Source organism: Melozone crissalis, unplaced genomic scaffold (genome assembly GCF_028551555.1).
Source record: "Melozone crissalis strain CALT ecotype California unplaced genomic scaffold, PUWL_Pcris_2 ptg000033l_1, whole genome shotgun sequence".
In the NCBI taxonomy this organism is placed as follows: Eukaryota; Metazoa; Chordata; class Aves; order Passeriformes; family Passerellidae; genus Melozone; species Melozone crissalis.
This window is the reverse complement of record NW_026535811.1, coordinates 3223711-3250740: the sequence shown is the minus strand read 5'-3', so window position 1 is coordinate 3250740 and position 27030 is coordinate 3223711. Positions and strand designations below refer to the sequence as shown.

The window sequence follows — 27030 nt, the reverse complement described above, 5'->3', positions numbered from 1 at the left end:
CAGGGGAGGTTTGCTTTGGCCTCTGAAAGGATTTGTTACCTTAGGACAAGAATAGTGCAGTTGTGGCAGCACAATACCCAGCCAAAGAGCAGCAGGCAGGAACAGGAGCACAGGGGGAGTGCTGCTCTACCTCAGAAATGTAGGCTTGTGCAGATGTGGAGATTGATTTATTGAAATAAATGTAGGTTTTGAACTTGTAACGTTCAAGTGCAGTTCTGTTCTCTTTTATTAACCAGCACAGAGAATGGGAGATATCCAGAGCCCACCAAATCTCACACAGAGCTGTCTATGAGCTGGTTTAGCTCCACACAGCCAGAAACAGCCAGGCTACCTAATGGTGGGCTTGCCCATTCCTCAGAAAACCCAGAGGCAGCAGGAATAGCCACTGCTGACACCTAGAAAAGGTTTCTAACACATTCACTTGCCTGCTTCATGGAGAAGCAAAGGGAGCAGTGGCTCAGCACTGGCTCAGGAGGAAGCCTGCTTTTGCCACTGATTTCATTGCCATGGCTTCAGGCGTGCCCTGTTTTCCTAGATAAGCAGCTAAACTTCCAATCCTCTCTGCTAAACATTTTTTGCCCATTACTTCTCGTGGACAGAGTAACTCCTCAGGGGTAGAAGGGAGGAGAAACAAAGCCAAGTCATCCTGAATCTCCTGCCAGTAAATGGAAAATGTTACTAGAATTCAGGAAAGCGTGCGTGGGCGATGAATTCAGAACCAATTTTACGGGGGAAAAATTTGCTGGAAGAAAAAATAAACTCCTACAGTTCTTTGCAAAAGTACTTCCAGCTTTCCTTTTATAAAAGCTCTGAAGCTGTCATGTAGCACTCCTGGTGATTAATGATTCTGGGATAGCTGATATGTGGGTGACGAATTAGCAATCAGCTTTAGGCTTACACAGACATCCAGCCTCTTTCCACTGCGTGTACAAATTGCTTCCAAAAATGTTTGTGAGATGCAGTGGTTGAAATGTTTTGGGGAAAAAAGGTGGGAGCCAGTTGTTGGAGTCGTGGATGCTGAGAATTTTAGATTTTCTGTGCTGACTCTGACTCCTAGGAGAGCACTGCATTTGGTCTGAGGCTGTGGAGAAGCTTCCAAAATTGATAGATAGCACTGGGATTATGGGTGTGGAGTTGGTTAGAAGTGTGTGAAATCACAGGAAAACTTAGAGTTTGAGGTTTTAGAATATGGTAATATATATGAGGCAAGATGGAGGTTTTAGGGTGGAGACATGTTGTTCTTTACCTTCTTCTTCACCCTTTTCTTCATGGCTTTGGGCGGTGTTTTGTAACTGGACAGAAAAGTCTGCAGTGCAGGCTTTGAGTAATTAGTTATTGGGCTAAAAGTGAAAATAATTTAGGTGCCATTTCTTAATTGGATAGTTTAGCCTTAAAAGACCTTGTAACAAGAGATAGTTGGCCATTTTGTGCCTTGCTAATGAAAGGCTGCAGAACTCCCTGATGTGAGACTGTAACACTGATAAGAAATAACAAACACCTGAGCCTGAATGCAAGCTATTGTCTCAAGCGCCTTCCATCCTGACCTCGAGAGAGTCAGGAAAAGAAGCCAAAAACCAAAAGGCTGCCAAAAAAGCAGCCAATCTTTCCCAAATCCAAAGGGATGAGGTCTAAGCCTGCAGCAGAGGGCTGTAGGGATGTTCCCACCTGCAGCACAGGTGGATGTTCTGCTGCCTTTGCTGGGTTTTTGCTCAGCTTGAGCTGGGGAAGGGTCAGGGATCTTTGTTCAGTCATAGTTGGTTCCCATCATTCTTCTCGCTAACTTTTACACTTTATGGCTATCATTATATAGATTTAAATGGAAAATATTTACTGCCTGCCAGCACAGTGCCTGGCAGTGAAATAAAAGGCCACGTTATCCTTTCAGAATATTGAGAATGTGTACTGATTTCCTTACTGCAGCCAACAGGGATTGGAATGGAGGTGCACAGGTAGGCAAGGCAGGGATGGAAAACAAGTGGAAAAAAAATCACTTAGAGCTGAACAAAGTTATCCAGAGAGTATCAGTGACAGAATTAAATCAGCAGCTTGGCTGATGGAGGGAGGTAACATTCAGATGAAGTTGTCCTCAGTCTGGCACAGGAAAACAAAATAAAAAGCCATGGAAAGAAAGCTCCTGTATTAACTCTAGTTTATAAAGAATTTGAATTTAATTTTATATTCATAGAAAATTCTTTTAAAGTGGAAGGAAATTAGCACAGATAACTATGTTCTCCTTGAGATGGAAAATTAGCTGAACACCTCTAAACAAAGGGTACTACAACTCAGCAGTACTTTAAATTGGAAAGAGATGAGGTCTGTTCTTGTGGCACAGGGATTACTGTTGGATTCAAACATATTTGTTTTGAAAGGTGTTTGACAAATATGTTGTACAGAAAGTTCTGTTATTATTTCTTGTTAAACCCTTTAATCTGTCACAGTCACAGTACTGCCTCAGCTCTAAATTCTAACTGCTCATTTTTAAGTAAGTAATTCCCTACATAGTTGATATGTGTTGAATAAGGGAAAAAAAAATCAAAAACAAAACAACAGTGAGTTCTGTTTAATATTATCAGTGATCTGGGAGATGAAGGTGAACAAAAATTAGATTTGCCACTGGTTGCAAATGAAGAAAACATTAAAAATAATAGTGTAGACAGAGCAAGAGAATAAAAGTAATTTCCAGAACCCTACAACCAGCTTGGACAAATGAAAAATATTTCCTCGGGGAGGGAGAGATCTATATCCCACAGTAATGTGGAGATAAAACAAGCCCACAGTGAGACATGAGGCTGCTACAGGAGATGCCAATGAGAAAGGCCAGATCCTGGTGTCATGGGGCAGAAATGAAGCAGTTCATCTTTATAAGGCTTTGAGAGTAAACTATTTCTCTCAGGATGTTTTTTTAACTAGAATACAAGTTCAAAGAACAGCTCTCAGTAGGGCTGCTGGGGAGTGATTGATTCTTCAGCGGTGATTTATTGTTACTAAAACTTAGTTAAGAACAGACCTACAAGGACACGAGTCAATTGTGCAAATATTTAAGGGAGAAGACAGGAAGGTTCAGGAGGAATTATTTAGAACATTGAGCAGGAGCATAAGTAGAAGTAATGAGACCTAATTAAGGAGCAGAAATTGCAAGCCTCATATAATGAAATGCTTTCTTACACAGGGAGATGGCATGCTGCAGAATAATTGAAAGAAAAATGCAGGGAGATTGTACAGTTGGAGAAATTAAAGATAGGCATATACAGACTTTAGTAACTAATTGAGAAATTGAGAAGAAAAACAGTGCAGAATGAAGGCACGGATCACAATCTCACTGTTTCTTTACATATTTTGATATTCCCTTACTGTCTGGGCCCAGGCAAGGAGAGAAAAGAATTTGTATGTGGTAAAAAGATAGGAACAGAACAATAGCCTTTGCTTGTGTTTCTTTTCTCAAAGGCTAATTTCCTTTCATGCCCTCTAACAGGCAGCAATGCTCTTAATCCTGACTGATTTCAAAAGGAAAGTGACATGGGGATTTGTCTTTAGCATTTGTTCTCCTTTGTACTTTATTCAAAAGAAGAAATTCTGGGATCTATGTTTCTAAGGGTCAAAACAAGATCATTCTTATCTCAGGCAGTGTCACAGACTCTGTGACTGAATATTCATCTGAAAATTAAGTGTTCCAAGCACAGCAGTAATACAGGGTTGAAAGCAATGGAATTTAGTTTCTATATGGGCATGGTGGTAATTCTGAGATAAAAGCTTCAGAGACTTGTTCATGAAATCTGCTCTCTGCATTCTACACCCTGCACCAACATTGCTTATCCACAGGATAATACAGTTTTAAAGCATGCCTGACCCTTGATTTCTGTCATCTATGCAAAAAACCCAAAAAAACCCCAGTGGAGTTAATTGTCTTAAAATAGTAATGCAACATGCAGTTCAGAAATCTAGAACATGTTACCTTTTCTTTCAGAAAAAAACAACTTCTGTGTGATTCTCTCCCAGATCTTTTACTGGGAGTTGTACATTTATTCCATACATTCCCACTTCTGCTTTATATTCTATTTTTCAGCCTTGGTAACTTTTTTATACCCACATGGTGCCACATGGAGCACACAGCAATGGAGTCCCAAATGTCAGTGCAGGGTCAGAAGTTTGTCAGATTCAGGAGCTGGAGTTAAGCTCTGAGTGAGTTGGGTACGGCCACAACCCATTCTGTGATGTCTTTTTCTTTGTTGCTTGTTTGAAAACAGAAATAAACACATGCAAAGTTGTGTCACGTCTTGCTGGAGTGAAATTCTGGTCCTCCTTGCTGCTGTCAATGGTCTCTAAAAGGCAGGATCCTGTTTTATGATAGTTACAAAGTGTGGTTGTGCAGATTCTTCCCCATTTCATTTGGGATTGTGTCTGTCCTTATCTCCTTTAGATCATCAGGACAATGAAATATTTTTTTTCAATGGGGCATCATAGATAAATCTCAGTGTATTTCTTCATCTTTCTGGTTTCAGAGCTCTATAGAAATAAAGGCTTGGGAGAGAAACCTGTGTGACCTTAAGGGTATCCTCACTTTCATTTTATTTATTTCATTTAAGCAGAGATAGATGGGCTTTCCTCTTAAATGACTGAAACAGATCAGAAATATTCTTCATAATTCTTAGAAAGCCCTGTGTCTTTTGGGATCCAATCTGTTTTCCAGAGCTGTCTCCTTAAATTAAAAAAATCACCGATTAATTTTTTAGAACTATTTAACAAATAATTCCTGTTGATTTTGAAAGTCGCGCTGTCTCTGTGCCTTGGGATCAGTTTGAACCTGAGATATTTACCTGTGTGATGTACTGGAATCACATTTCCATCTCATTGTGATGGATCAGCTGCCTGCTCAGGCTGGTTTGAATCCCATGAATTATCTTGCCTGACCTGATCATTCCAGAATGGACCATTTCCCCCAGTTTCCATCTCCATACACACCTTTTGTCACTGCTGGTGGCACGAGCAGCAGGCTCCATCTCAGCTGGGGCCAGGCACCAATGTGGGGGCAATTTCACCAAGCCAGACCAGATGCCCACAGTATGACAGAGTGAATCTCTTGCTGGTCTCCCTCCCTGACAGGATTATTTTTTTCCCATTTGACAGCCAGGAGACCTTGGAAAGGGTTGGTTGTTGGTTCACTCTATAGAAATGTTGTGTCTCAGGACAGCTCTAACCCCATTTTTCCAGCCCAGTTGTCCCCTCAGGGATGCTGCAGAGCCAGCTGTTCCAGCCAGGCTGCTCCAGTCCTGCCCACTCTGCTGCAGGCAGGTTGATGAGGATGCTGAGGGTGTTGGACATAAGCTATATGTGGATATTCACATCAATAATGTGGATAGAGCATCTTTGCATTTTTAGCATGGGAAATGACAAAGCCATCTGGAGGCTCGCTCCACAGACACTGCCAGCTTTCCAAAAGGTAGAAAATGCCTGCTCAAAAAAAAAAAATGCCTTCCAGAATTTCCCTGACAGCAAAATATTTTTATTGCCCTGCATTAACTTGAGACAAATGCAATTTCTTTTTTGCTTGCCTTGTCACTGATCTCCACAGCAGCAATCTTCTGTCTTTGTGTACTTATCCAGATAACCCAAAAAAACTGGGATCAGAAAATGTAATGAAATCAAACTACTGTTGAAGAAAAGCAGTTCAATATTTTCAAATTTTAGGTGAAGAAGATGATTACTTGGGGAAAAAAATACCATATTTGTGTAATCACTTTTGACAAGTTACCTTTCTCTTTTGTCTTGCCAATAGCAGAGAGTGCAGGGTGCACCACAGTGGTGGAGTGGAATATCTTCTTCTGTAATTGTTATTTAATTACTGCAAATGGGATTTTATTTTTCATTTCCTTCAAAGCAATTTGGGGGTATTTTGTGAGAGGGAAATGAAAAGCTCAGTAGCAGGGTAGAATAGAGGTGTTCATGCTTTGGGATATGCAGAGCTCAAAGGAAGAACAAGGAAGGGTCTTGGATACCACCTCAGGATTTGGGAAGCTGTTTGGAGTTCTGGATGCTGAGAATTTCAGACTTTCTGTGCATACAGTCTCTGCCTCCCAAGAGAGCACTGAATTTGACCTGAGGCCATGAAAAAAGCTTTCAAAATTAATTAATAGCACTGAAATTACAAGTTTGTAGTTGATTAGAAGTATATCATATCACAAAGTAGAAAACTTAGAGTTTGGGGGTTTAGAAAATAGTAATATATATGTGAAGCCAGATGAAAGTTTTAAAACAGAGACTAGTTCTTATTCTTTACCTTCTTCTTCATAAGTTTAAGTAATATCTTGTAATTAGGCAGAAAAGTCAATATTTCAGACTTTGAGTAATTAGTTATAAAGTGAAAATAATTTAAGTATAATTTCTTAATTAGACAGTTTAACCTTAAAAGACCTTGTAACAAAAAATAGTTACCCATTTTGTGCCTTATAGTGCAATACTACAGGTAGCAACAGCACAACCACCCATTCACCCAGCAATCCCCTTTTCCCTTGAGTTTATATATCATTAATCTGCCTTTGAAGGAACCTCTTGCTTTGTGATACTAATTTCCCAGCTCTTTAGGCACAGAAGTAGCCCAGAGGATGTTCTCTTTTTCCGGGGGCAGAGCTGTGTTTGCTAATTAAGCTGCAGCTCTGACAGGCAGGGTTGAGCCTTCCTCTGCTGAGTGGCACAGGGGCTTGGGGGCAGTGGAAAACACCAGCACTGGTGGCTCCTCCAGCTCCTCACTGGCTTTAATTTAGTCCAGAGGCAGCCAGGAATTTACAGAGGTTACCCCAGTGCAAGGATGATTTCTTCTGTGGATTTTTTCCTAATCCTCCTTTATTGGATAATAATCAAATCCACCTAATGTCTACACATGATATATAGACATTTTGTCTTGTTGAAGGTTTTTCCTAGCTACTTACCATAGTGGTTTGCTTTTGAAAGGTGTATGGATATCTTGATATCAACGATTATGGAATATTTTGTAGTCCTTTCTTTACTATGTAAATAAATTCTCACAGCAGTGTATGTAAGAAAAGAACATAAGGATGGTAAAGGATAGGAAGACTAAGAGAAATACTGGACAACAAGAATTATTTTTATTTGAGGGCAGCAGCTGAAATGGGAGTCTTTCTAATGCCTGGATATCTATTTTATCTTATTTTATTTTATTTTATTCCATTCCATTCCATTCCATTCCAAAAAAGGAAGAGAGAAACTCAGATTTAAAAATGTCAAGGAAATGAATTTTTTGGGGGGGAATAAAAATAGTTATTTATAGAGGAGGAAAGATGTCATTAGTTAATACAAGTTAGTTGATCATTAGTTTTTACTGTCAAGATTGTTGAAAATGAAAAATGGGAGAAAAGAGAACAGCAGCTGGAACTATCAAATGTTCAAGAGCTATCAATCTGTTCCTCTCTAGGACAAAAGGTGATCTGCATGTCTAGCACTAACAGAAACTGATGACATGATTTAAATTTGAGGCAAAAGTAAGCTAAAAAGAAAATTTCATGTCACTTAGAAAGTGAGTTTTAAAAAGTTTTACAATAAATTGTCCTTAAAATGAGTACTTTAAAAATCATATGAGGATAGATCAATATTCATATTGGATGCTAAATCACTGAATAGTTGAATATATGACAAATTTTGCAGTAGTTATGCCTATAATACTGCTAAAAAAGAATCCTTGTGTTAGGAGAGTTGTGGATCATTAATAATGATCAGGGGAGAAAAGTCATTAGGATAATATATTTCTTGTGGAAAAATTAATTGAATTTCATCCATTATTTCCCGGCCAGAGCTACTATATTTAAAATTAAATTATAGAGGATGTAACACACCTCTGTGGGTTTCTGTAAGCAAATACCAACTTGTTTTGGAAAACAAAACTGGAGTGGAAAATGGAACAGAGTTATAACAGATACAGGCTGTGTATGTTAGGTTTTCAGTATTGAATTAGAGGTATGGAAAAAGTAAATCCAGAGTTTTACTTTCTCTCCCTCATTCTGCCTGACTTTAGAAGAAAACAACATTTCCAAAGTAAAATCCTTTTTAAACATAAATACAAGCAATAGTAACTGAGTTCCTTTAGAAACATCTGTCATTATCAAGGTCAACTAGGCTGCTCACTCTGTGAGAAAATAGTTCAGTCATCACTTGGTTGTACTTGAAGAAAGAAAATACATTCAGTTTCTAAATTCAATTTGAGACAACTTCTAAATTCAGATTTTTTTATTGGCAGATTAAAATCACTGGGGAATTTTGTGGGCTTTCTGTCCCTAAGCAAACCAAGAGAACCTATGGCATTTTTGTTGGGAGCTTGGTTTTATACCTTTACAGCCTGACAGATTTTTATAGCTTGGATTTATTTGCAAGCAAACACAATAAAAGATTTAAGACAGTAATTTAAATTGGGAGTAACTTCTTCTGAAGAAAGTAAAAATCCTTTATTTTTGGGTTAATAAAATGGCTACAGAATTAAACACAAATAGAACTCAATTTAAAACTTAAAGCTTTTTCTGTTTGCTTGAGCCCAAGTGCATTCAAGCTATAAAGGTTTTGCAGAGTAAAGTGCAAAATGGCTTTCCCAAGGTACCCTTTGATTTTATTTTTTTTTTCCCTGGCCTGGACTATGGACAGAAATCAGTTTTTTAAATCCTTTAATAATAAAAAAGAGGGGGTTTGCTGGATTTCAGAACTACTTATGAACTTGCTGGAAATCTTCCTCTGTTTCTATAATGAGCTCACCAGAGCAAGCCCTCTTTGGTGCAAAGAGAGAAATTCCACCTGAACATGGGGAAGAATTTCTTTCCTGTGTGGGTGACCACATAGAACAGATTGCCCAGAGAGGGTGTGGAGAATCCCTCCTGGAGATGTTCCAGAACCATCTGGACTCAATCCTGTGCCCTGTGCTCTGGGATGACCCTGCCTGGCCAGGGAGATGGGGCCAGATGATCTCTGTGGGTCCCATCTGGGATTTTGTGCTTTTTGTCAGGTGTTCCTCATGTTTACCAAATTTATAAATAAGCCAGTGCAGTCTGAGTTAGAAGTGATCACTAATTATGATACTGTAATATGACAGAAGTCATAATCCTTAGTAAGAAAAATATTTCTGATGCTTCCTCCATTTTTCATGATGTTTTCTCCATTTTTCCTTATTGTCCATTCTCCTATAGTTCAGCTCAGAAACCCTGGAAAAGGATTTGTTTGCCCAAAACTTGGGGGCTTTTTTGCCTGCTATTTCAGTTTGCCTTAAAACTGTTTACTTCAAATTCCACCTACTTACGATTTTAAAAGAGATTTTTGCCATGTTAATGCCAGTCTTGTTTTGCGCTATTGCAGTCAAACTGCCACTATCACTCCTTGTTCCTGCTAGGAGGTGTTTATCAATGTACAACTCTTTCCACTGCAAGTCTTGCCTCAAGAAATCCTGTGGTTAAGCAGGCTCTTCACAAGAAAAAAAATTCAGCTCTTGTGCCAATCAAAAAAGAAACCAGCAAAAACTCATCATATGAGCTCTGCTCTTGTAAGGCTGGGGCTGGTTTAAAACTGCTCTTAATGTGGAGTTTTGAATGATTAGGGCATGGTGGGACAGTCTTTAGCAGCTGGAGCCTTCATTAGATGGATTGTGTGTGTCAGGAGGCAGGGGAGGGCAGCTGACAAGTGCAGCACCTGATCTGGCTGGGAGAGTGCTCAGCTGAAGCTTTTCTGATTGTTTGATGGCATAACAGTGCCACTGCAGATGGAGAATTGGGACAGCAGTGGGGTTTGGAGTGGCCTGTTTGCCTTTCCTCAGCACGGAAAGAGGAAGGGGGAAAATGTCACCTGTAAAGTTGGGGAGAAAAAAACAACAATCAGAACTACGATGTGTACTTGGAATTCAAGTGGCTGCACATCAAATTGCCTCTAACAGTCTGACTGCTGATTGCCACTATTCATGAAAAGTGGCTTTATTTCAGCTCTGAAATATCCCAGAGCAGCAGCTCTCCCCTTGAGTTTTCCCATCTGAACCACTGAAATGTTCTCTTTTAATTTCCTCTCTTGACCCTCTCCTCCCCCTCACTTCTTTCAACACCTATTTATCTACATTCAGAGGAATAGTGGGGAAGTAGTTTTCAGTCCATCTCATACACCCAAAACACTGCTGCAAAGTGCCGTCCTTAAATTTTGGGAGGAATCAGCTGACAGGGGAAGGTTAGAAGGCAGGGTAACATGACAAAGCTCAAAGGCATAGTGACAATTTTATGTGACTTCTTTTCAGTTAATCACATCTGGACAGTTAATCACTTCTGGACACCCAGGTCCTGTTAAACCACGTTACCTTTGGAGTTTGTCACCTCAGCCCAGCTCCTTTCTTTGTCTGAAACAACTAAAATCAGTTGACCATCAAGTTACAGTGATGTTTACCTGTTCATTGAGAAAATAAGAACTTGATTGCACTGAGGTGTAATCCTGATTGCTTGGACTGGTACTTCAGGCTGCATTTCATTCTTCCTCCTGATTTTTTAGAGATTCTCAGTTTATTGTTACTTGTAATCCTCAGTTGAAGTTTTAGTACAGTCCTAGATCAACAGAGATGGGCTTTCAAGTGGACAGTGTAAATTGTAAATAAATCCTGCATTAATGATGCGGCAACCCATCCTAGGAAAATACCCTTTCATTCCATTGCCCTTTAATGTCTCTCTTTTGTTGGCCATTGAATCCCATCCAGCTCAATCCCATGGGTATTTTAAATCAGATGTGCTTTCGGGAACGTAGCAATAGGAATGTTAATCACCCCCACGGTGCTGACAATCTGTAATGGTTTGAGTGGGGCATCCTTTGATGCTGTGTGGTGTTAATGATAGCAATAATGAGCTTTGCAGTTGACCACATCATTTGCCTTGAAGGATCATTTCAGATAACAAAAAACAGAGGTTTGTTATGCAAGAGCTAGTTGTTCACACACACAAACACCATTTTCCATCCCAATAGAGAAGTTATTTATTGCTAGGAGACAGCAGCTTCTTCTATCCCAGGGATATGTTGTTGCTAATGCTGTAGAAAGCCTCATATTTCCAGACACATATTGTGAGTAATCAAAATTTGAGAAATTACTTCATTCTGAGCCAGGTGTAAAATTACAATGGGAGATATAAATGCAAGTCCCTGTATAATCCCCTGGGTTCATTGGTTCCAAATGTTTAAGTTCTCTTCTTTTTCCCTGTATTCTTATTTGCATCTGTCACTGGATTGCCTGGGAGCTGATGGGTAAACTTCCTGTCTAAAATGCTGATTATGTGATTAAAATTACTGATATTTTCATACATGCCATTTTGTGCTTTCTGACTGTATACTGTGTAACCAACACAAGGGTTTGTACTCAATTATGAACCAAGTATTAAGTGACAGGTGCTGGTAGCATGCCTGCTCTACATTTTTCATTTTTATGTTTCTTGTGTGTTCTTTCAAAGCCTCAAGTAATACAATGTGTTTTCTGAGTAATTGTAATGCTGCTTTAGGAATAACTTTAGAGCTCCTCAGAAGTTATCAAAAAATTCTCCACCCACCAGCCCTGGCTGATGACTGAGCCTGGTTAATAGATTGCCTCTGATCTGGAGTTGCTACCATATAAGATGGAATATCTGGAATATCATTCAGTAACCTGAACTGGAAAATTAAAGAGAGATTGCAGCTGTGTGATGGGCGAGATGGGAAGGGTTGTAACAAGAATCCTGTCCTGCCCATATTGCTGCAGGAAATGCTCCTGGCTCCTCTATAGTAATATGTTTTACAAAACACCCTTAGAAACAATTGGTTGTCCCCATATCAGCACTGATACTTAGGGGTTAAAATCAATAGGAGCTTACTGTTTAATCCAGTTTCTGTACCTTGCTCTGGAAAGTGGAAGGGCTGGACTTTGTATCAGATTAAGATGAGTTAGGGTAGATTGAGGCTTAAGGGTTTTCCATCAGAATGTAAATATTAAAGATAGACAATTTTAATTTTCTCTCTTGACCCTCTCTTTGTATTATTTAATTTTTATTTTCCTGATTCTATTTTAAGTTGAATTCTAATAATTGTTGTTATTCACTAGCACTCCAGTTTAGCCCAAGAGAATACTGAGAATGTAACCTGTTTCTGTGTCTGCTAAAAGCTCAGATTTCATTTGATACTTTTTTATTTGTTTTCTTTGCTAGAAGATGGACATTCATATTTGTGACCTTGTTTTCCAGCACCTCCCAGATGGCTCTGCCCCAAGTGCACACGCTGAATTTTATCTTCTGCCAGACCCTGGTGAGGTCAGTCGAAGGAAAACAAGGACAGCTCCAAAAGGCTCTGACCCGACTTACAATGAACTTGTGAGTTCCCTTCGCTTCCTTCCACCCTTTCTTGTTTCACAGAATCCCAGAATGGATCAGGCTGGAAGGGCACACAGTGGGCACCTGGTGCCACCTCCCAGCTCCAGCAGGGCCATCCCAGAGCTCACAGCACAGCAGTGTGGCCAGGTGGGATGTCTGCAGTGAGGGACACTCCACACCCACTCTGGACAATCTGTTCCAGTGCTCTGTCACTGCACAAGAAAGTTCTTCCTCACATCCTGGCATCAGTTCCTCCTGTTGCCTCCTGTTCCGTTTCTGGGCCCTGCCGAGCAGAGCCTGGTGCATCCCCTGAGCTCTCCCTGTGCACACTGGCAGACATGGATGAGGCTTCCTCTCAGCTGTCTCTTTTCCAGGGTGGACAGGCCCAGCTCACTCAGCTTTTTCTCATGAGAGAGATGCTCCAGTGCCTCACCATCTCCACAGCCCTTCCCTGGACTCACTCCAGGGGTTCCCTGCTTTTCTGGGTCTGTTGAGCCCAGAACTGACATGGCTCTCCAGATGTGCAGGATCACCCCCCTCAACCTGCTGTCAGTGTTTTTCCTAATGCACCCCAGGACCCTTTTTGGCCATGAGGGCACACTGCTGGCTCGTGGACAGCCTATTGTCCACCAGGACCCCCAGGTCCTTCCCAGGCCACCCACAACCCGCACAGGTGCAACTTGTTTTATTTGCTTTGCCCACTCTTGAAATAAAACAACAATACAGCATTTTAGCAATGAGGATGACCAAAATGAAGGAATGTATCACAAAAAGGGACGACTGTCTGTTTTGCACCTTTCTCAGAAGTGAAGCAGTGTCTTTTATGCCTCTCTCTTCAGGAAAGCAGTTGGATTTTTCACAGTGCTCTGTCTCACCCCATAACCACAGTTACATGTTAGCCAAATGAGGCCAAGCATCATTGCACCATAACCCAGCAGTTCTGAATGCAGATATGCACAATAGCATGGAAAGTATTAATTGAATGGATGCTGTTATTCAAATTAACATTTGAAAATTGCTTGTCACTGTCCTTAATGATACCACAAGAATAAATAGCCAGGTTCTTTTTATGTTAAAATGCCATCAGTTCACAGCTATATATTATTATTTCACACATCACTGAAGTGCTCATGCCTCTGGGGTGAAAGGAAACATTTGTATGGAAAAACATTTATGGCAGAATGGGAGGTGGTATAAAGTGTGTTCATTTGTAAGGGCAGATGAGATTGAAACAGTAGGTGGGATTGGAGATTATAATTATTGCATGTAACAAATCTCCTAAAGATCTCAAAGTAATTTACAAATGCTCTTTCAGCAGGCTATAAAGTAGAAGGCATGGAAAATATTACCACTCCACCCTGTTTCGCAGATAAGATATGATAAAACTTAGGTTAGTCAGCAGAGTCTGAGTGCTTATCTCTTAGTTTCTCACTCCTGGAGCTCTAATATTTCCCCTTTCCCCCATCTGTTAATTACAAAAGTTGCCTGCTCACACTGATGACTTCCAGCATTCTGTAAGAAGGCTCCCTGAGTAGTATTGCTGCTCACAGCTGAGGCAAATTTCCTTCCCCACAGTACTGCAGTGGAATAACAAGGAAGTTACAAGGAAGTTGGCTTTATTTTTTTGTCCTTTCTTTCTTTTTTTTTTGCTATCATAGTGGGATGAATCTAATTAATCTGTCTAAAGAAACTCCTTTGCATTTAAAGGACATTTAAAGCAAAGGAACATAATACAATTATATCATAACATTCATTAGTAAGGTATCCAAAATGGACAACAGATAAGAGCCAGCCAGCAACACTGGAAGACAATTATCTTTCAAATTGTACTTAGATCCTTTTGAATGCAGTGAAATCCAAAATCCTGTCTGCAGTCAGTCAGTAGTCGCTGGAAGGAAATTTAGTTGTGGTTAACAAGTATTCCACTGCCATTAAAAGAAATTCCATGAAAACTTTAATGTCCTTAATCAAAACTGAGAGCCTTTTTCCCAGATGCTCAATCTTTTTCACTGGGAAGTGCTAATCACAGTGGGGACATATGGTTCCACTGAACCTGGCCATTTCCAACCCAATGCCTGTGCTTTAGCAGCTCTGCTCCTCCATATGTGATGTCATTCTGGATGCAGTTTCTGTCCAAGGCTGGTAGACTGAGGCAGAAGCTGCCCCAGGGAAGAAAAACTACTAAAAATATAAGTCAGCTGTCTCTTAAGTTAGTTACTGTCCAAAACACTGTATACAGAAATGTAGCAGCCTTTTTTATGAGTTCATAAGTTTTTATTAAATCCAAATGGCTGGAAGGAAGCTGTATATTAATTTCTTTCTTTGTTCCAGACTGAGAAAAATCTGAAATGTGCTTCTCTTGGGTATTTTTGATTTTAGTTTTGTACTTCTATTGCTTATGACTGCCTACAGCAAATTATCAACCTTGTAAAACTGCTTTTTATGTTTGTTTTTTATTCGTGTGTGAGAGTGAAGATGCGAAAGTCCAGAAGGGCTGACAATGAAATGAGTTACAGCAAATGTTTTGGAGTGGCATTTAGCAAACAAATCCTTCTTTTCTCCTGTGCCTGTATCTGGATTTTGGAATTTGTTGCATTCACAGTAGTTAGTGTTATATTGCATTGAGAAGTGGTGGTGGAGAAGAAGAGGAGTAACACAGAGAAATGGAATACAAAGATGAAATGAAGGCAGAGCAGCCCCAGCCAGTGTGATGGAAGGGGAGGAGGGGAACTGCACCAGGAGCCACAGCCACTCCCTCCAGCACCATGCATCAAAACTACTTTGGATTAATTACCAAATCCAGGAACTGTGCCATGGCTACCTAGGGAGAGGCAACTGTCCCTCATTTGTGATTAAAATGTCATTAGACTCCTGTAGGTCAACAGTGTTTCTCTTTGGAGCCAGGAATAGTTGAATTCCAGCCCTACCTGTCCCACTGATTTGCTGCATGGCCACACATAACTCACCTCCATCTGATCTCTCTGTGAAAAGGCAGGCAAATATTCTCACTGCACAATTATTTCAGAATTTAACTGTCCCCAAATTCTGGCAGGTGGCATTTGTTCTATCCAGTAATTAATTGTTTTATCCACTAATCCACCCTAATTCAGCCTTCTCCAGACCTTTCTTCTGTCCCTACATCCTGATGATAATGTATACCTTACTCCAGCTGAATTTGCAATACCATTTTAGAAACAGTTTACTGGGACTATTTGATAACCATCCACCCTGCACTGCAAAAGTTTGTCATTGCTCAAAGATTAAAGCCTATTTTTGGCCAAAGATTGAAAGTTGTTCATTACCACAGTTCAGTTTCTTAGCATTTATGGCTGATATTGTGTAGTTTTTGGTGGTTTAAAGCAACAGCTGGTACCTTTAATATATTGGCAAAGAAACAAGGCAGCTTTCTTTGGTAACATTAGCATTGCCTCAGTGTCAGATCACAGATTTATTCTAAATTGTATTATGCTTACTGTGCCTGTCCTTGCTTTTCAGATTTTCTTCATCATCTCACTTTTATATCAGTGAGTGAAAGGGAAGCTGTGAAATTTGTAATTCACAGACAATTTAGCAAAATAGGCACAGTAAACGTGAAAACCAAAAAGCACCAGGTGCCAATTTCAGGACAGCCATCCCAAACTATTATTTCCAAAGGTTTTTAAATGGAAAAGGAAATGTTAACCCTCTGGTAAGACCTTTCTTGGTCTTGTTGGTGCTTTCTGTGAGGGTTGCCTGGTGTCCTGTCCATTCCATGCTCCCTGTGAAATTCCTGCTGTTGCAAGTGGGAGTATAGAGGGGGCTCATCAGTCCAGCCCAGAGATTCAAGCTGGAGGGGCTCAGTCTGCCTATCACTCCTCCTTGGATACAGATTCCATGGAAAATCCAAGCAGGAAAATGCCTGTCAGGCAGTTTCAGTTTCCCATTCTCCTGAAGTGAGAGAATGTCACCACGTTTGCTTTTCTAACAGCATAGAGACATTAAAATTTAAAGGGTTTTTCCACTGCTACTAAAATAGCAAAAATATTTCCAGCCATATAAATTTTAGCTTAAATGGACTTCTTTAAAAGGAGTTTACCTTTCAGGCCTGCACTGAGAGCATTCCCTCACAGTTTATCAGCTCACAGGCTGTTCGCTCAGCAGTTTTTATTGATGCAGAGACTGAAGCATGGGAATCTGTTCTGAGTGCAGCTGACTCTTGTTAGGTTATTGCTCCAGATTGTTTGGGTTTTTTTAAATTCAGAAAATACACCATTATAATTTCATACTTAATCCCAGTGTGTTCTCACAACATCAAGGTAATTTAAAAGCTATTTTAAATTTATAGGCATTAGTAATTTTTTAAGAGATGCTAAATTACTGTCTCATTTATTTTGAGAAGTATCAACAGCACTTCTGGAGTATCAGAAACATCTAAATTTAGTAACTTCCATTTGCTGAACTGGGTCCAATCTTTTCCAGTTTTCACAGAGAAAAGTATGAATACTGATTTTTTTTTCTCCAAGCATTGTTCAAGACAGGTTCCAGATGTATTTTCACATAATATTTTAAATAATTATTTAATATATAATATATATTATAATATATAGACTATATAATATATAGACTATATAATGTATCATTTTATATAAAATATAGCATATATGATATATAATGATATATTATATAGTATATATGTATATAATATCTTATATATTATATATTATATATTTACATTATTAAAACATAATGATATTATATATATATTAAAATAAATATACTATATGATATTATAATATATAATTTTAAATAGATATAATATATTATATATACTATATAATATATTGTGTATATTATAGATAACACATAACATATAACATATTTATAACATATTTAACACATAATATATAATATATATAATATTATATAACATATATATTATGAGTAGTATATGTATATAATAATTATATTAGGCATATTATATATAATTATATGTAGTGTATTATTATATAGTATATAACAATTATTATGTAATTTAAAGATTTGAAGTAATAATAATATTTATTTTAAAATAATCAAATCTCATGAGCCTAAGCTCGTGATTCTAAGGTAGAATCTCTTTATATAAACGAGATAAGGTCAAATGTATTTCTGAGGTAAATTTGCTAAGTTAAGTGAATTTTGCTCATGGTTAATAACTTACTATTCTGGATGGAAGTTTAAAGCAATTATCACAAAATTGGATTAGTCATCATCCTGAACGCTGCATTGAAGTGCTTTGCCTGTCACATAGATTAACAAATTTGTGTGTTTTTTCTGTTTCACTATTTATGATTTCAGATTGTCTATGACAGAGTCCCAGAGCTCCAAGGCCGTGTCCTGAAGCTTGTGGTGAAAAGCAAAGGAACATTTGTGGGAGCTGTTAACATTCAACTGAGCAATGTCCAGTTCAATGAAGAAAAGTGGTACCCACTGGGAAACAGTATAATTTAAATGTTCTCCAAGATGATTCAATTATTTGCCCACTAATGTTTCTTTATCCCATTTCCCAGGTTACATTTTGTCTCAGTTGCCCTTGAGAATAGGCAGTCATCTCCTGAGCACATATCCTAACATTTCTAACCATTGGCCTCTTGTCTTAAAAGTGCCACAGATTCCTGCCACAGATTCCTGCCAGTGTGGGTTTAAGGAATCACATCCTAAGGACTTGTAGCAACATGCAGGAAGTTCTTACGACAGCAATGAAGGGCTTGGTTTTGTTAATATTAAATAGTACTGTAAAAATACTGAATTCTGTACACATCAGTGTGTGGGGGCTCATTCTTTGCCCATTAATTCCACTGACTGTGTTGAAACAATGCTGATAATGCTGCAATTTATCATCACTGCATGTGATTTCACCAGAAAACCATGGGATGGTTTATATATTTCATATATTTCAGATGTCCAGCAAATTTCACATTAAATCTTACCCAATCAAGACTTTTGTTTTTTAAGAACTTTAAAAGTTTTGATACGATGTAACATTTAATCCAGGAGATTAATTTGTCATTAATATATGTCGTTGTTTCTTTTATTCTGACATCCAGGAAGCAGATATAACTGGTCATTGGTGTGAGGAAAGAAAAAGGGAAAAGCTAATGTTCGTGAATAAAGAGAATATATTGATTATGATCTTTCAGTGGGGTATTTATTTAACATCATGATATAACACAGATATTTGTTCAGCAGTCTTCCCACATTGCACTCCTGTACTGCAAAAGGAGTTCAAGTCAATACATGCATTGAATAGACCTCAGGGCTATAAAATATATGTTTATATATTAATATATATAATGAATAATAAATAATGAACATGAGTGGTTCCTTTTAATTTCACAGATGCTAATTACAGGCTCTGTTTTTCTCTAATTTGAGGAAGCATTTAGGCATGTCTTTAAGCATTTGGCATGTGAGCAGCCACAGGGAACTGTCCATGATTGCCAGACCCACTGACCATGTAAATAAACCTTGCCAGAGCCAGGGGCAGTTTTTTAAGGCGCAGGAGATGTGGTGATTTATGATCTGATCTGCTGTAAATTTTAAACTACCATATACTGGACAGAACTGACATTTCTCCTACCAGGTGGAAAAGTGGTCAACAGAGGGGTAATAATCCCAGAAGTGAAGGTAATTGCCTTCTTTTCCCAAAGGACATTTACATCAGTCTTCAGAATATAAAGCTTTATAAAGCTCCTGAAGTGGGACTTGGACTGTTAGCTAGGAAATTAAATAAGCTGGAGTTTTTCTCAGATCAAACCAATGGACTTGATCAGGTTTTATCTGAAAGTTCTTTCCCCAGTCAAACTGGTGCACTAAGATCCTCCTCAGTAAGGGGAGGTGAGGGGAACTCTGTTTGAATATTAATATTATTAGTCTATTCAGAGCTGTAAGAAACTGTAAAATATTTACCACATGCAAGGGACGTTGGCTGGCACACAGAATATCATCACTACAAAGATCTGGACACCAAAATTTTATGCTGTAGGCTCTCCTGGGAAACATATCAAGTGCCTTGTCATTCAAGCACAGAAAACACACTGAGAGCAGCTTACAAAGTTATCAAATTACCTGACCTTACAGTTCAGTATTGATTTTAGGTTCCTCTTGGTCTACTGTCTCAGTTTCCTTATTAAAACTATAATGCAATTTTCTAACAGTGCTATTTCCTGTGACATTTTCTAACCCTTGTTTACCACATGCCCTGATTTTCCATCTTAGAGCAACATTACATAAAACAGCATTAGAACAGCAATAAATAGAAAGAGCATTACAATGTCTTATAAGAACTGTCTGCAAACTTAAGCAATCATGTGTAATATTAAAGAAACTTGTCAATATAACATCCTTTTTATAAAAAAAAATTATATTTGAATAACAAATATGCCATTAATTGCATAATTAACAAATCTGCCATTAGTCTGTAGTCCTGTGGAAGGCCAACAATACTTCAGTTCTGAAAAGAAAATGAAAAAATTGTGTTTTATGGGCAAGATCTACACTGATAGCTCTGGTAGGCAAGAAGTTGTCCTCATAGCTCTTCACACACATAATCAACCCTGGCTTTTTCTAAAATTCCCTGGTTCTCCTCAGAGTGCTGTGTTTCCTGAGTTCCCTGCTCCTATGAGGAACATGGTTCTTTACAAATCAGCCCAGGAATTTTTATCTTGCTTTAGCAGCAGGTGGTTCAAGACTAAGGTAAGGAAAGGTACCAGTACTAACATATGGTTTTTTATGATTTTAAGTACTTTTTTTCCTCAAAACTATTTTTTCAGGTAAGAAAATGACAGTGGGGACAAGAGAGGAATAGCCCAATCAGAACCCACTTTTTAGAAATTTAAAGGGAACATTGTATGGGTAATTTTTTCTTGAAAAGGTACAATGGTAAAAAATTTTGTTCAAAACAAATAAAAAGGTCAATTTCACATACTCATATCCTAAAAAGTAACTTGATCTCTTGTATATATTGGACTATTATTCTCACTCAATAATTAGTCATAAATTTGAAATTTGCTTCAACTGACATTAACTGAATTTTAAAAATATCCAAAACCACTCAGCATTTATGAATTGTTTCTAAATAATCAGAGAATAATAGAATCACAGAATGGCTTGAGTTGCAAGGGATCTTAAAGATCATCTCATTCCAACCCCCTGCCATGGCCAGAAACACTTTGTAGGTTGCTCAGAGCCCCATGCAACTGGCCTTGGACACTTCCACTGGTCACTGGAGGAGGAGTCCACAACTTCTCTGGAAACCTGTGCCAGTGCCTCACCACTCTCACACTAAAGAATTTCTTCCTAATGTGCAATTAGACTTACTTTCTTTCAGTTTAAAACCACCCACTCTTGTCCAATCTCTATCTGTCCTTCTACTGGAAAGTTCTAGAAGGTCCTCCCTGGAGCCTTTTCTTCTCCAGGCTGAACAGCTCCAATCCTCTCAACCTTTCCTCACAGCAGAGGTGCTCCACACTTCTGATCATTTTCATGACCCTGCTCTGGACTCACTCCAAAATATCAACATCTGTCTTGTGTTGGGAACCCAGAGCTGAATGCATCTTTCCAGTTGGGATCTCCTGAAAGCAGAGCGGGAGGGTAAAATCATCTCCCTCAATGCTGTTTTTGATAGCAAATGTGGGCTATTTTCCCCTTTTTCAATCAGTGGGAACTTCCCCAGCCTGCCATGACTGCTCAAGTATGATGGATAGCAGCTTACGCCAGTTCCCTCAGGACCTGTGGATGTATCTCATCAGGTCCCATGGACTTGTGTGTGAAAAATTGATTTGTAAAGGGCTCTCAAAACCTGACTGAAAGCTCACACAGCCTTGTACATTTGTGTGCAAACTCTGAGATAAGGTGTGCTGACTTAGGAAGGCCATGGAATAGAGATGACATTGTTGAGAGAGAGATTGAACTAGAAACAAGTTTCAAAAGATGGTCTGTCAAAAAGACCAAATATTTTGGAGAATTAGAACTGTGAAACATGCATTGCAGCAAGGCCATGTAGGATAAAAAAGAGGTAATTTGAGTTAGAAGTATTAGCAGCATTGTGTGGCAAAAGCAAATAGGCTGAAAAACATTTATAAGGTATTGTAACCAGGAAATAGGGTTCATCCAGCTTCTGATGGAATGGTGTTGAGTTTTACATCTCTTATGTCTCACCCTTCTACGAGACTGATAATGGAATAAAATCTTTTAAAACACTTCTCAGTTACCCCATCTCTGTAGAACTGAGATTTTCCAACATTTGTGCATTTCAAAGCTCCTTAGATTTTCTCAAACTCAGTCTTCCCCTAGAGAAAATAGCAGTAGGGCCAAGGACAGTAGCCCTTGTCCAGGACACCCCTTCCATAAAAGCCCCACTGGCTTCACAAAATCATTGAGAATGTGCCAGTCTGGAAATCAGGCCCCTGGGCTCTTGGAAAGCCCGAAATGCTACTTTATTGAAGCAGGGGACAATCCCCCAGAATAATTTCTTCTGCAGAACACCACTAATAGAACCAAACATGAGCAAACAGCGATGCAGATTCCAGCTTGGTTCCATCTTTGGATAGCAGCGGAATGTTACGATAACCTGGAAATACAGGGACACCTTATTAGTGTATAAACCACAAGCACAGATATTAGAATGGAGTGGGTTTATGGTCATCTATGCAGATAAGGCATAATTAATGATTCTGTAAATAGCTCTTTAAAATAAAATGAAATTATACAGGACCTAAACACCATTTGTGCTATTTCTTGTTATATATATATAGTATTTCAATTCTGGTATTTTTAGTGACAGAGTGAAAAATTCTAGTGTTTTTCAGGATGTGGTATTTTTTCAAATGGAAGACTTTTAGCCCAGTGATATTTAAACATGGTCAAAGGTTACAATGTAATACCCAAGGTTAGGTGCTGCACACATTGTTCTGATAGCAAATGAAATCAGCATGTGAAACAGCAGTGATGGCACCTACAGAACGGTGCTGCAGCAGCTGTGCACTGTCCAGCTGAGGCAGAAAAAAATGAAATGTAACAACTCTGCAATGACATCTTACAAAGTTGTTTTCATATGAGTAATTCACTTTATTAGAGATAAGTCATGCCATCAGAAACAATGTGTTCATCTGGTTGGTTGAAACATTTGGAGAAGCTGTAGTTCTCAATTTCAAACATAATTCACTTACCTGCTTAGAAAACAAAACAATCTCTTCTTCAAAACCCCAGCCTGTATGGCTTGATATGACTAAATGTCCATTATTTCATAATAATAAACAATGTCACTTTTGATATTCTGTCTATGTATATATAACTCCAGGTATTTCAGTAATTCTGTGTTTTGTATCAGTATCTCTGTTTTCAAAACTGCATATTTCAAAGCCCCTCCTTAGGTGTGTCTGGTTGCTGTGGAGTCTTTGGGGCCCACACTAACCTGGGTTTGGAATTTCTTGCTTCTTTTATACAGAATCATAAAATTTTTTAGGTTTGAAAAGGCCTCTGAGATCATCAAGTCCAGCCTTTGACTGATCACCACCTTGTGAACCAGAGTGTGGCACTAAGTGCCACATCCAGCTGTTTTTTGAACACCTTCAGGGATGGTGATTCCAGCTCCTCTCTGAGCAGCCCTTTCTAGTGCTGAACAACTCTTCCAGTGACAAAATTCTCCCTGATGTCCAACTGAACCTTCCCTGGCACAATTTCCCCTTGTTCTGTCATTACACATAATTTCCTCTGGTATTTAAGGTTCAGATTCTGGGCAGCAGATATTAATGCTGGTCTCAGACACTTTTCATTTGAGATCAGTTTTTAAAGCATGCACACGATATGTGGAAGGCTTGGTTGATTTCTTATCCAAAGATACACTTCAAGGACTAAGATTAATTTCTGAAGACTCAAGTTCTAGCTCCTACCTACAGAATATTCTACAAAGTGTCCTGAGAGAAGTAAAACTTTTTTTTTTTTAATTGAAATTGCTCCATTTTGCATTAAATAATTAACTACTCATGGATGATAATGGAGGTAATGATTGAGTTCCTGTCCTGTATTAGCATTCTCCATGGCAGATTCACTGGCACAGGGACTGTAACAGAGAACTCCCCTTCTATTTGCCTTTAACTGCCCAGGTTGAGAATTTTTCTCAATTTCAGCCCCTCAGAGTATAGCTACATAATCACTACATGGAAAATCAAATTCCGCTACAGCTGGGCAGCAAACATTCCTCCCCAGTGGACTCTACAAGTAGCTGGGAGTCTGGTGCTGGGGAAAGGAAGGCAGTGTGGATATAGATTTGAATCCTTTCAAAAGAAAATGCAGAGGGAGGAAATGGCACGACTTTTTCTCACTACCTGACAAAGAAAATAAAAAGATGTAAGCAATGCTCAGCTTTTGGAAGCAACTTGCCCTCAGGGACACCTCAGGGATACAAATCCTAGGGACTGAGGGGCAGTCCTGTAGCACAGATTAAAGCAATTTGAGTGCTGAGGACTGAGACTGAAATCCTAGCTCATCCTTCAGCATTTTAGGCAGTTCTTCCCTTGTCTTCTTTTTGTGACTCCCTCTGCAATAATTATTTTCCTATTTCACTGTTTAGAGAGCCTTGGTACCTAAAGCAAAACCATTGTTCCAGACCTGGTTTCAGAGATCTCAATGGTAAGCATTGCAATAAATATTGAAATTATTTATCATTTCACTTCTTAGAAGGATTTTATTAATGGTTTCTGGGCATCCTGATGGCAAATTACTTTTTTTTTTTTAATGTTGTGTTAAGGGGCAATTTGTTTGGCATCAATTATAGTTTTTGTACCTAAACTTATTCCCTAGCATTTTTAATTACTCCACTGGAAATATTTCCTCAAAAATCTACTGTTCTTACTTTTCCAAAATATGAATGCCTAATTTGTGACCAAAATTAATCCTACAGAGACATTAAGCCACACTAAAACAGCCATCTAAAAAAGCCTCAATTAATAATTTTACAAGCACTTGTAAGCAGCAGTGCCTGATATTTGAATTTGTCTCAGACATTGTGAGTTGGTGAGTTGAATTTTCTTTCAGTATCCAGAAGTATACAAATAAAAGGAAAGTAAAAGGTTATCAGTGTAAAAATTTATGTTGTAGAAAAATAACTGAGCTCTAAGAGTAATGTCTTTGTTCTTGTATAACTCCTCAACCTCAACTAAGAATCACAAGCAGCTTTATGACTTCCAAACATGAGGAAAAAAAAAGCCATTTAAAATCCTGTTAAGCTTAATAAAATAATTCAGTGCCCGTTGCCAGCTCCAATGTTTTGCCTTCGCATCTTTATTCTCTAATAAAAGCTGTTTGTTTTGTCAGAAATAGCTTTGGAAAGCCAGTGTAGTAAACAGCCATTTTACATAAGCCTTTCTCCTTGGCCTATTGACTTCTGTGTCTGCTCTTTATGTGCAGCCTATTCATTACAAAGGTTCCAGGAACTCTACTGGCTTAACAAAAGAAACTCCAGCAAGAAAAATGCCATCTTTGGTCTAATTTATAACCATTGTTCTCCACTCTGAAAAGTTGCAGATAGGTTACCTGAGGGAGTTTTGGTGGCTTGTTTTGTTTTAATTTGATATTGGATTTTGAACTTATCTGAGTAGGAATTGCACAAAACTGCTGCCTTCATAGCATTCTGACTAGTCTCACTTCTTGCAATGAATTAAAATACCACCTGAGCAGTTTCCATCTAGAATGGAATACTGCAGTGAGAATAATCACCTGTAATTAACACTGCTTTGATTTCAACATCATGGATTTGCATTCAGAGAAAACAATTATTTCAAAAAACAGAGAGTGCCATGTATTCATTTAGTTACACAATCTCCCTCTAGAAAACAGGCATGATGCTGTACTCTCTCAATGCTATAGTAAAAATAAAAGCTTGGAATGTTGCAGATTTTTTAAGCTGTTACAGATGGCTCACATAAAAGTACTACCTGTATTCAGGCTCATCACAGGTAAAGTGTATTGGCCAAGGAAGTCCTTGTTGACCAGAGACACCTCATCCTCCACACAGAAGCGTATCATTGCCAGCTCTGGAACTTGGATGTTGAAAGAGAAGGTTTCATTCCATCTAGGGCACAAAGCTAAGGAAAAGAGAAAAGAAACAGGATTCAAATGTGATTTCTCTTTTTTTCTACTCAGTAACTGAATTATTTTACCTGTTATCACTAGTCTGAACTGGTAAAGAGTCATTCTTTTTCCCTAGATATCTGTGCCCATTCAAATAAATAACCAGACTCCCAGTGACTCTAGAGGTGAAAAAGCCTAAAACAGTTGGTGTCATCCCTTAAAAGAGAGCAAAATTGGCCAAGGATAGCCAAGTTAAGAACTTCTGCTCAACCTGAATTTTCCTATGGCCATACCAGTTTCATGCTTTTGCCAAAGTTTGTCCTTTCACAGTGAGTAAATAAATTCAGGTAGTAAAACACTCACTTGACTAGAAAGACAAAAAAAGAATGTGGAACAGAAGGGGTTACTTTGTCTTTAGCAATGTTCCTACAGAGAAAAGAAATTCAGGGGCTGATTTAAAACAGCAGCCATTTAAAAAAAAAAATAAGAAGGAAGCATAGAAGACAGAGATACAGAAAAAGGGAGATCACAGGGAAGTTGTAGTCTGAGACATCAAGAAGATCTATATTATAAAGATAAGGGAGTGCTCAAAGACAGCAACAAAGAGTACACACTTCACCTGTCAAGCAATTAAGGGATTACTCCTACTAGAAACTTCAAATGAGACAAGTGATGAAGTTACAGCAATTGCTTAAGAAAAAAAGTCTAAATTTACCAATTTGTCTATTGGTTTAGGCTGTGATAGGATTAATTTTCTTCATATCAACCCCTATGGTGCAGCATTTTGGATTTTTAACCCAAACAGTGCTGATTACACAGCAGTTTGAGCTGTTGCTGAGCTGGGCTCACACAGTGTTGAGATTTGTCTTTCTCACTGTGCAAAGCAGCCTCAGGACAGCTGAGCCCAGCTGAGCAAAGGGATGTTCCTTAGCAAGGGTGGCATGCCCACAGCTGGGGAAAGCAGGAAGGGAGTGCACTCAGTGTCTCTCTTCCCAAGTAACACAAAGCTCCATAATGAAGCCTTGTTTCCCTGGGAATGGCTCTACCCCTGCCTGCCCATGGGAAGTGGGGAATGCATTCCTTATTTTGATTTGCTTGTGTGTAAAGCAGCTTTTACCTATTAAACTGTCTTCCCAACCCATGGATTTTCTCATTTTGGCCCTCCCAGCCCTCTTCCCATCCAGCTGGGGGAGAGCAGGCAATCAGCTCTGTGGGGCTGAGCTGCTGTCCAGGATGGGCCCACAGCAGTGTGCAAAAAAAATCCCAGCTGGGAGTTTGTGCTTCCTTAACCTACCAGTCTAGAAAAATGGCACACAGAATTAACTTCTGCTACAGATTTTGTGCCAGGAGATCCTAGTCTAGAGAGAAATAATTGCATTTTCTATAACAATTCCTTGGTGATTCCTTATAAAATGTTGTTGTGCTTTGTTCACAGCCAAGAGAATCAGACTGCTGCTCACCATTGCTTTTTATAACACTAGATCTCTTTTTGGCTTGATCCTCTGGCACACCATAGATTTCTATCTGCACTGTGGGGTCAGCTTTGTTGGTCTTTGACATGGCACTGGGTGGTAACTGATGGCCACTGATCAGCTGG

General features: G+C 38.9%; 2 protein-coding genes across 2 annotated transcripts in view; one reads left to right on the top strand and one right to left on the bottom strand.

Moving 5' to 3' along the window:
- PIK3C2G (phosphatidylinositol-4-phosphate 3-kinase catalytic subunit type 2 gamma) overlaps nucleotides 1–18170 on the top strand; it is a 184725-nt gene extending 166555 nt beyond the window's left edge. The window contains exons 31-32 of the mRNA XM_054282061.1: nucleotides 12219–12344; nucleotides 17661–18170. Coding sequence (XP_054138036.1) covers nucleotides 12219–12344; nucleotides 17661–17813 — 279 coding nt within the window. The 3' untranslated portion in view covers nucleotides 17814–18170. The remainder of the gene's footprint in view (nucleotides 1–12218; nucleotides 12345–17660) is intronic.
- Nucleotides 18171–21850: 3680 nt separating this feature from the next.
- The window catches only part of PLCZ1 (phospholipase C zeta 1), a 45022-nt gene continuing 39842 nt past the window's right edge, over nucleotides 21851–27030 (bottom strand). Inside the window, exons 11-13 of the mRNA XM_054281780.1 lie at nucleotides 26894–27026; nucleotides 25298–25447; nucleotides 21851–21933 (exon numbers count right to left, since the gene is read on the bottom strand). Coding sequence (XP_054137755.1) covers nucleotides 21851–21933; nucleotides 25298–25447; nucleotides 26894–27026 — 366 coding nt within the window. The remainder of the gene's footprint in view (nucleotides 21934–25297; nucleotides 25448–26893; nucleotides 27027–27030) is intronic.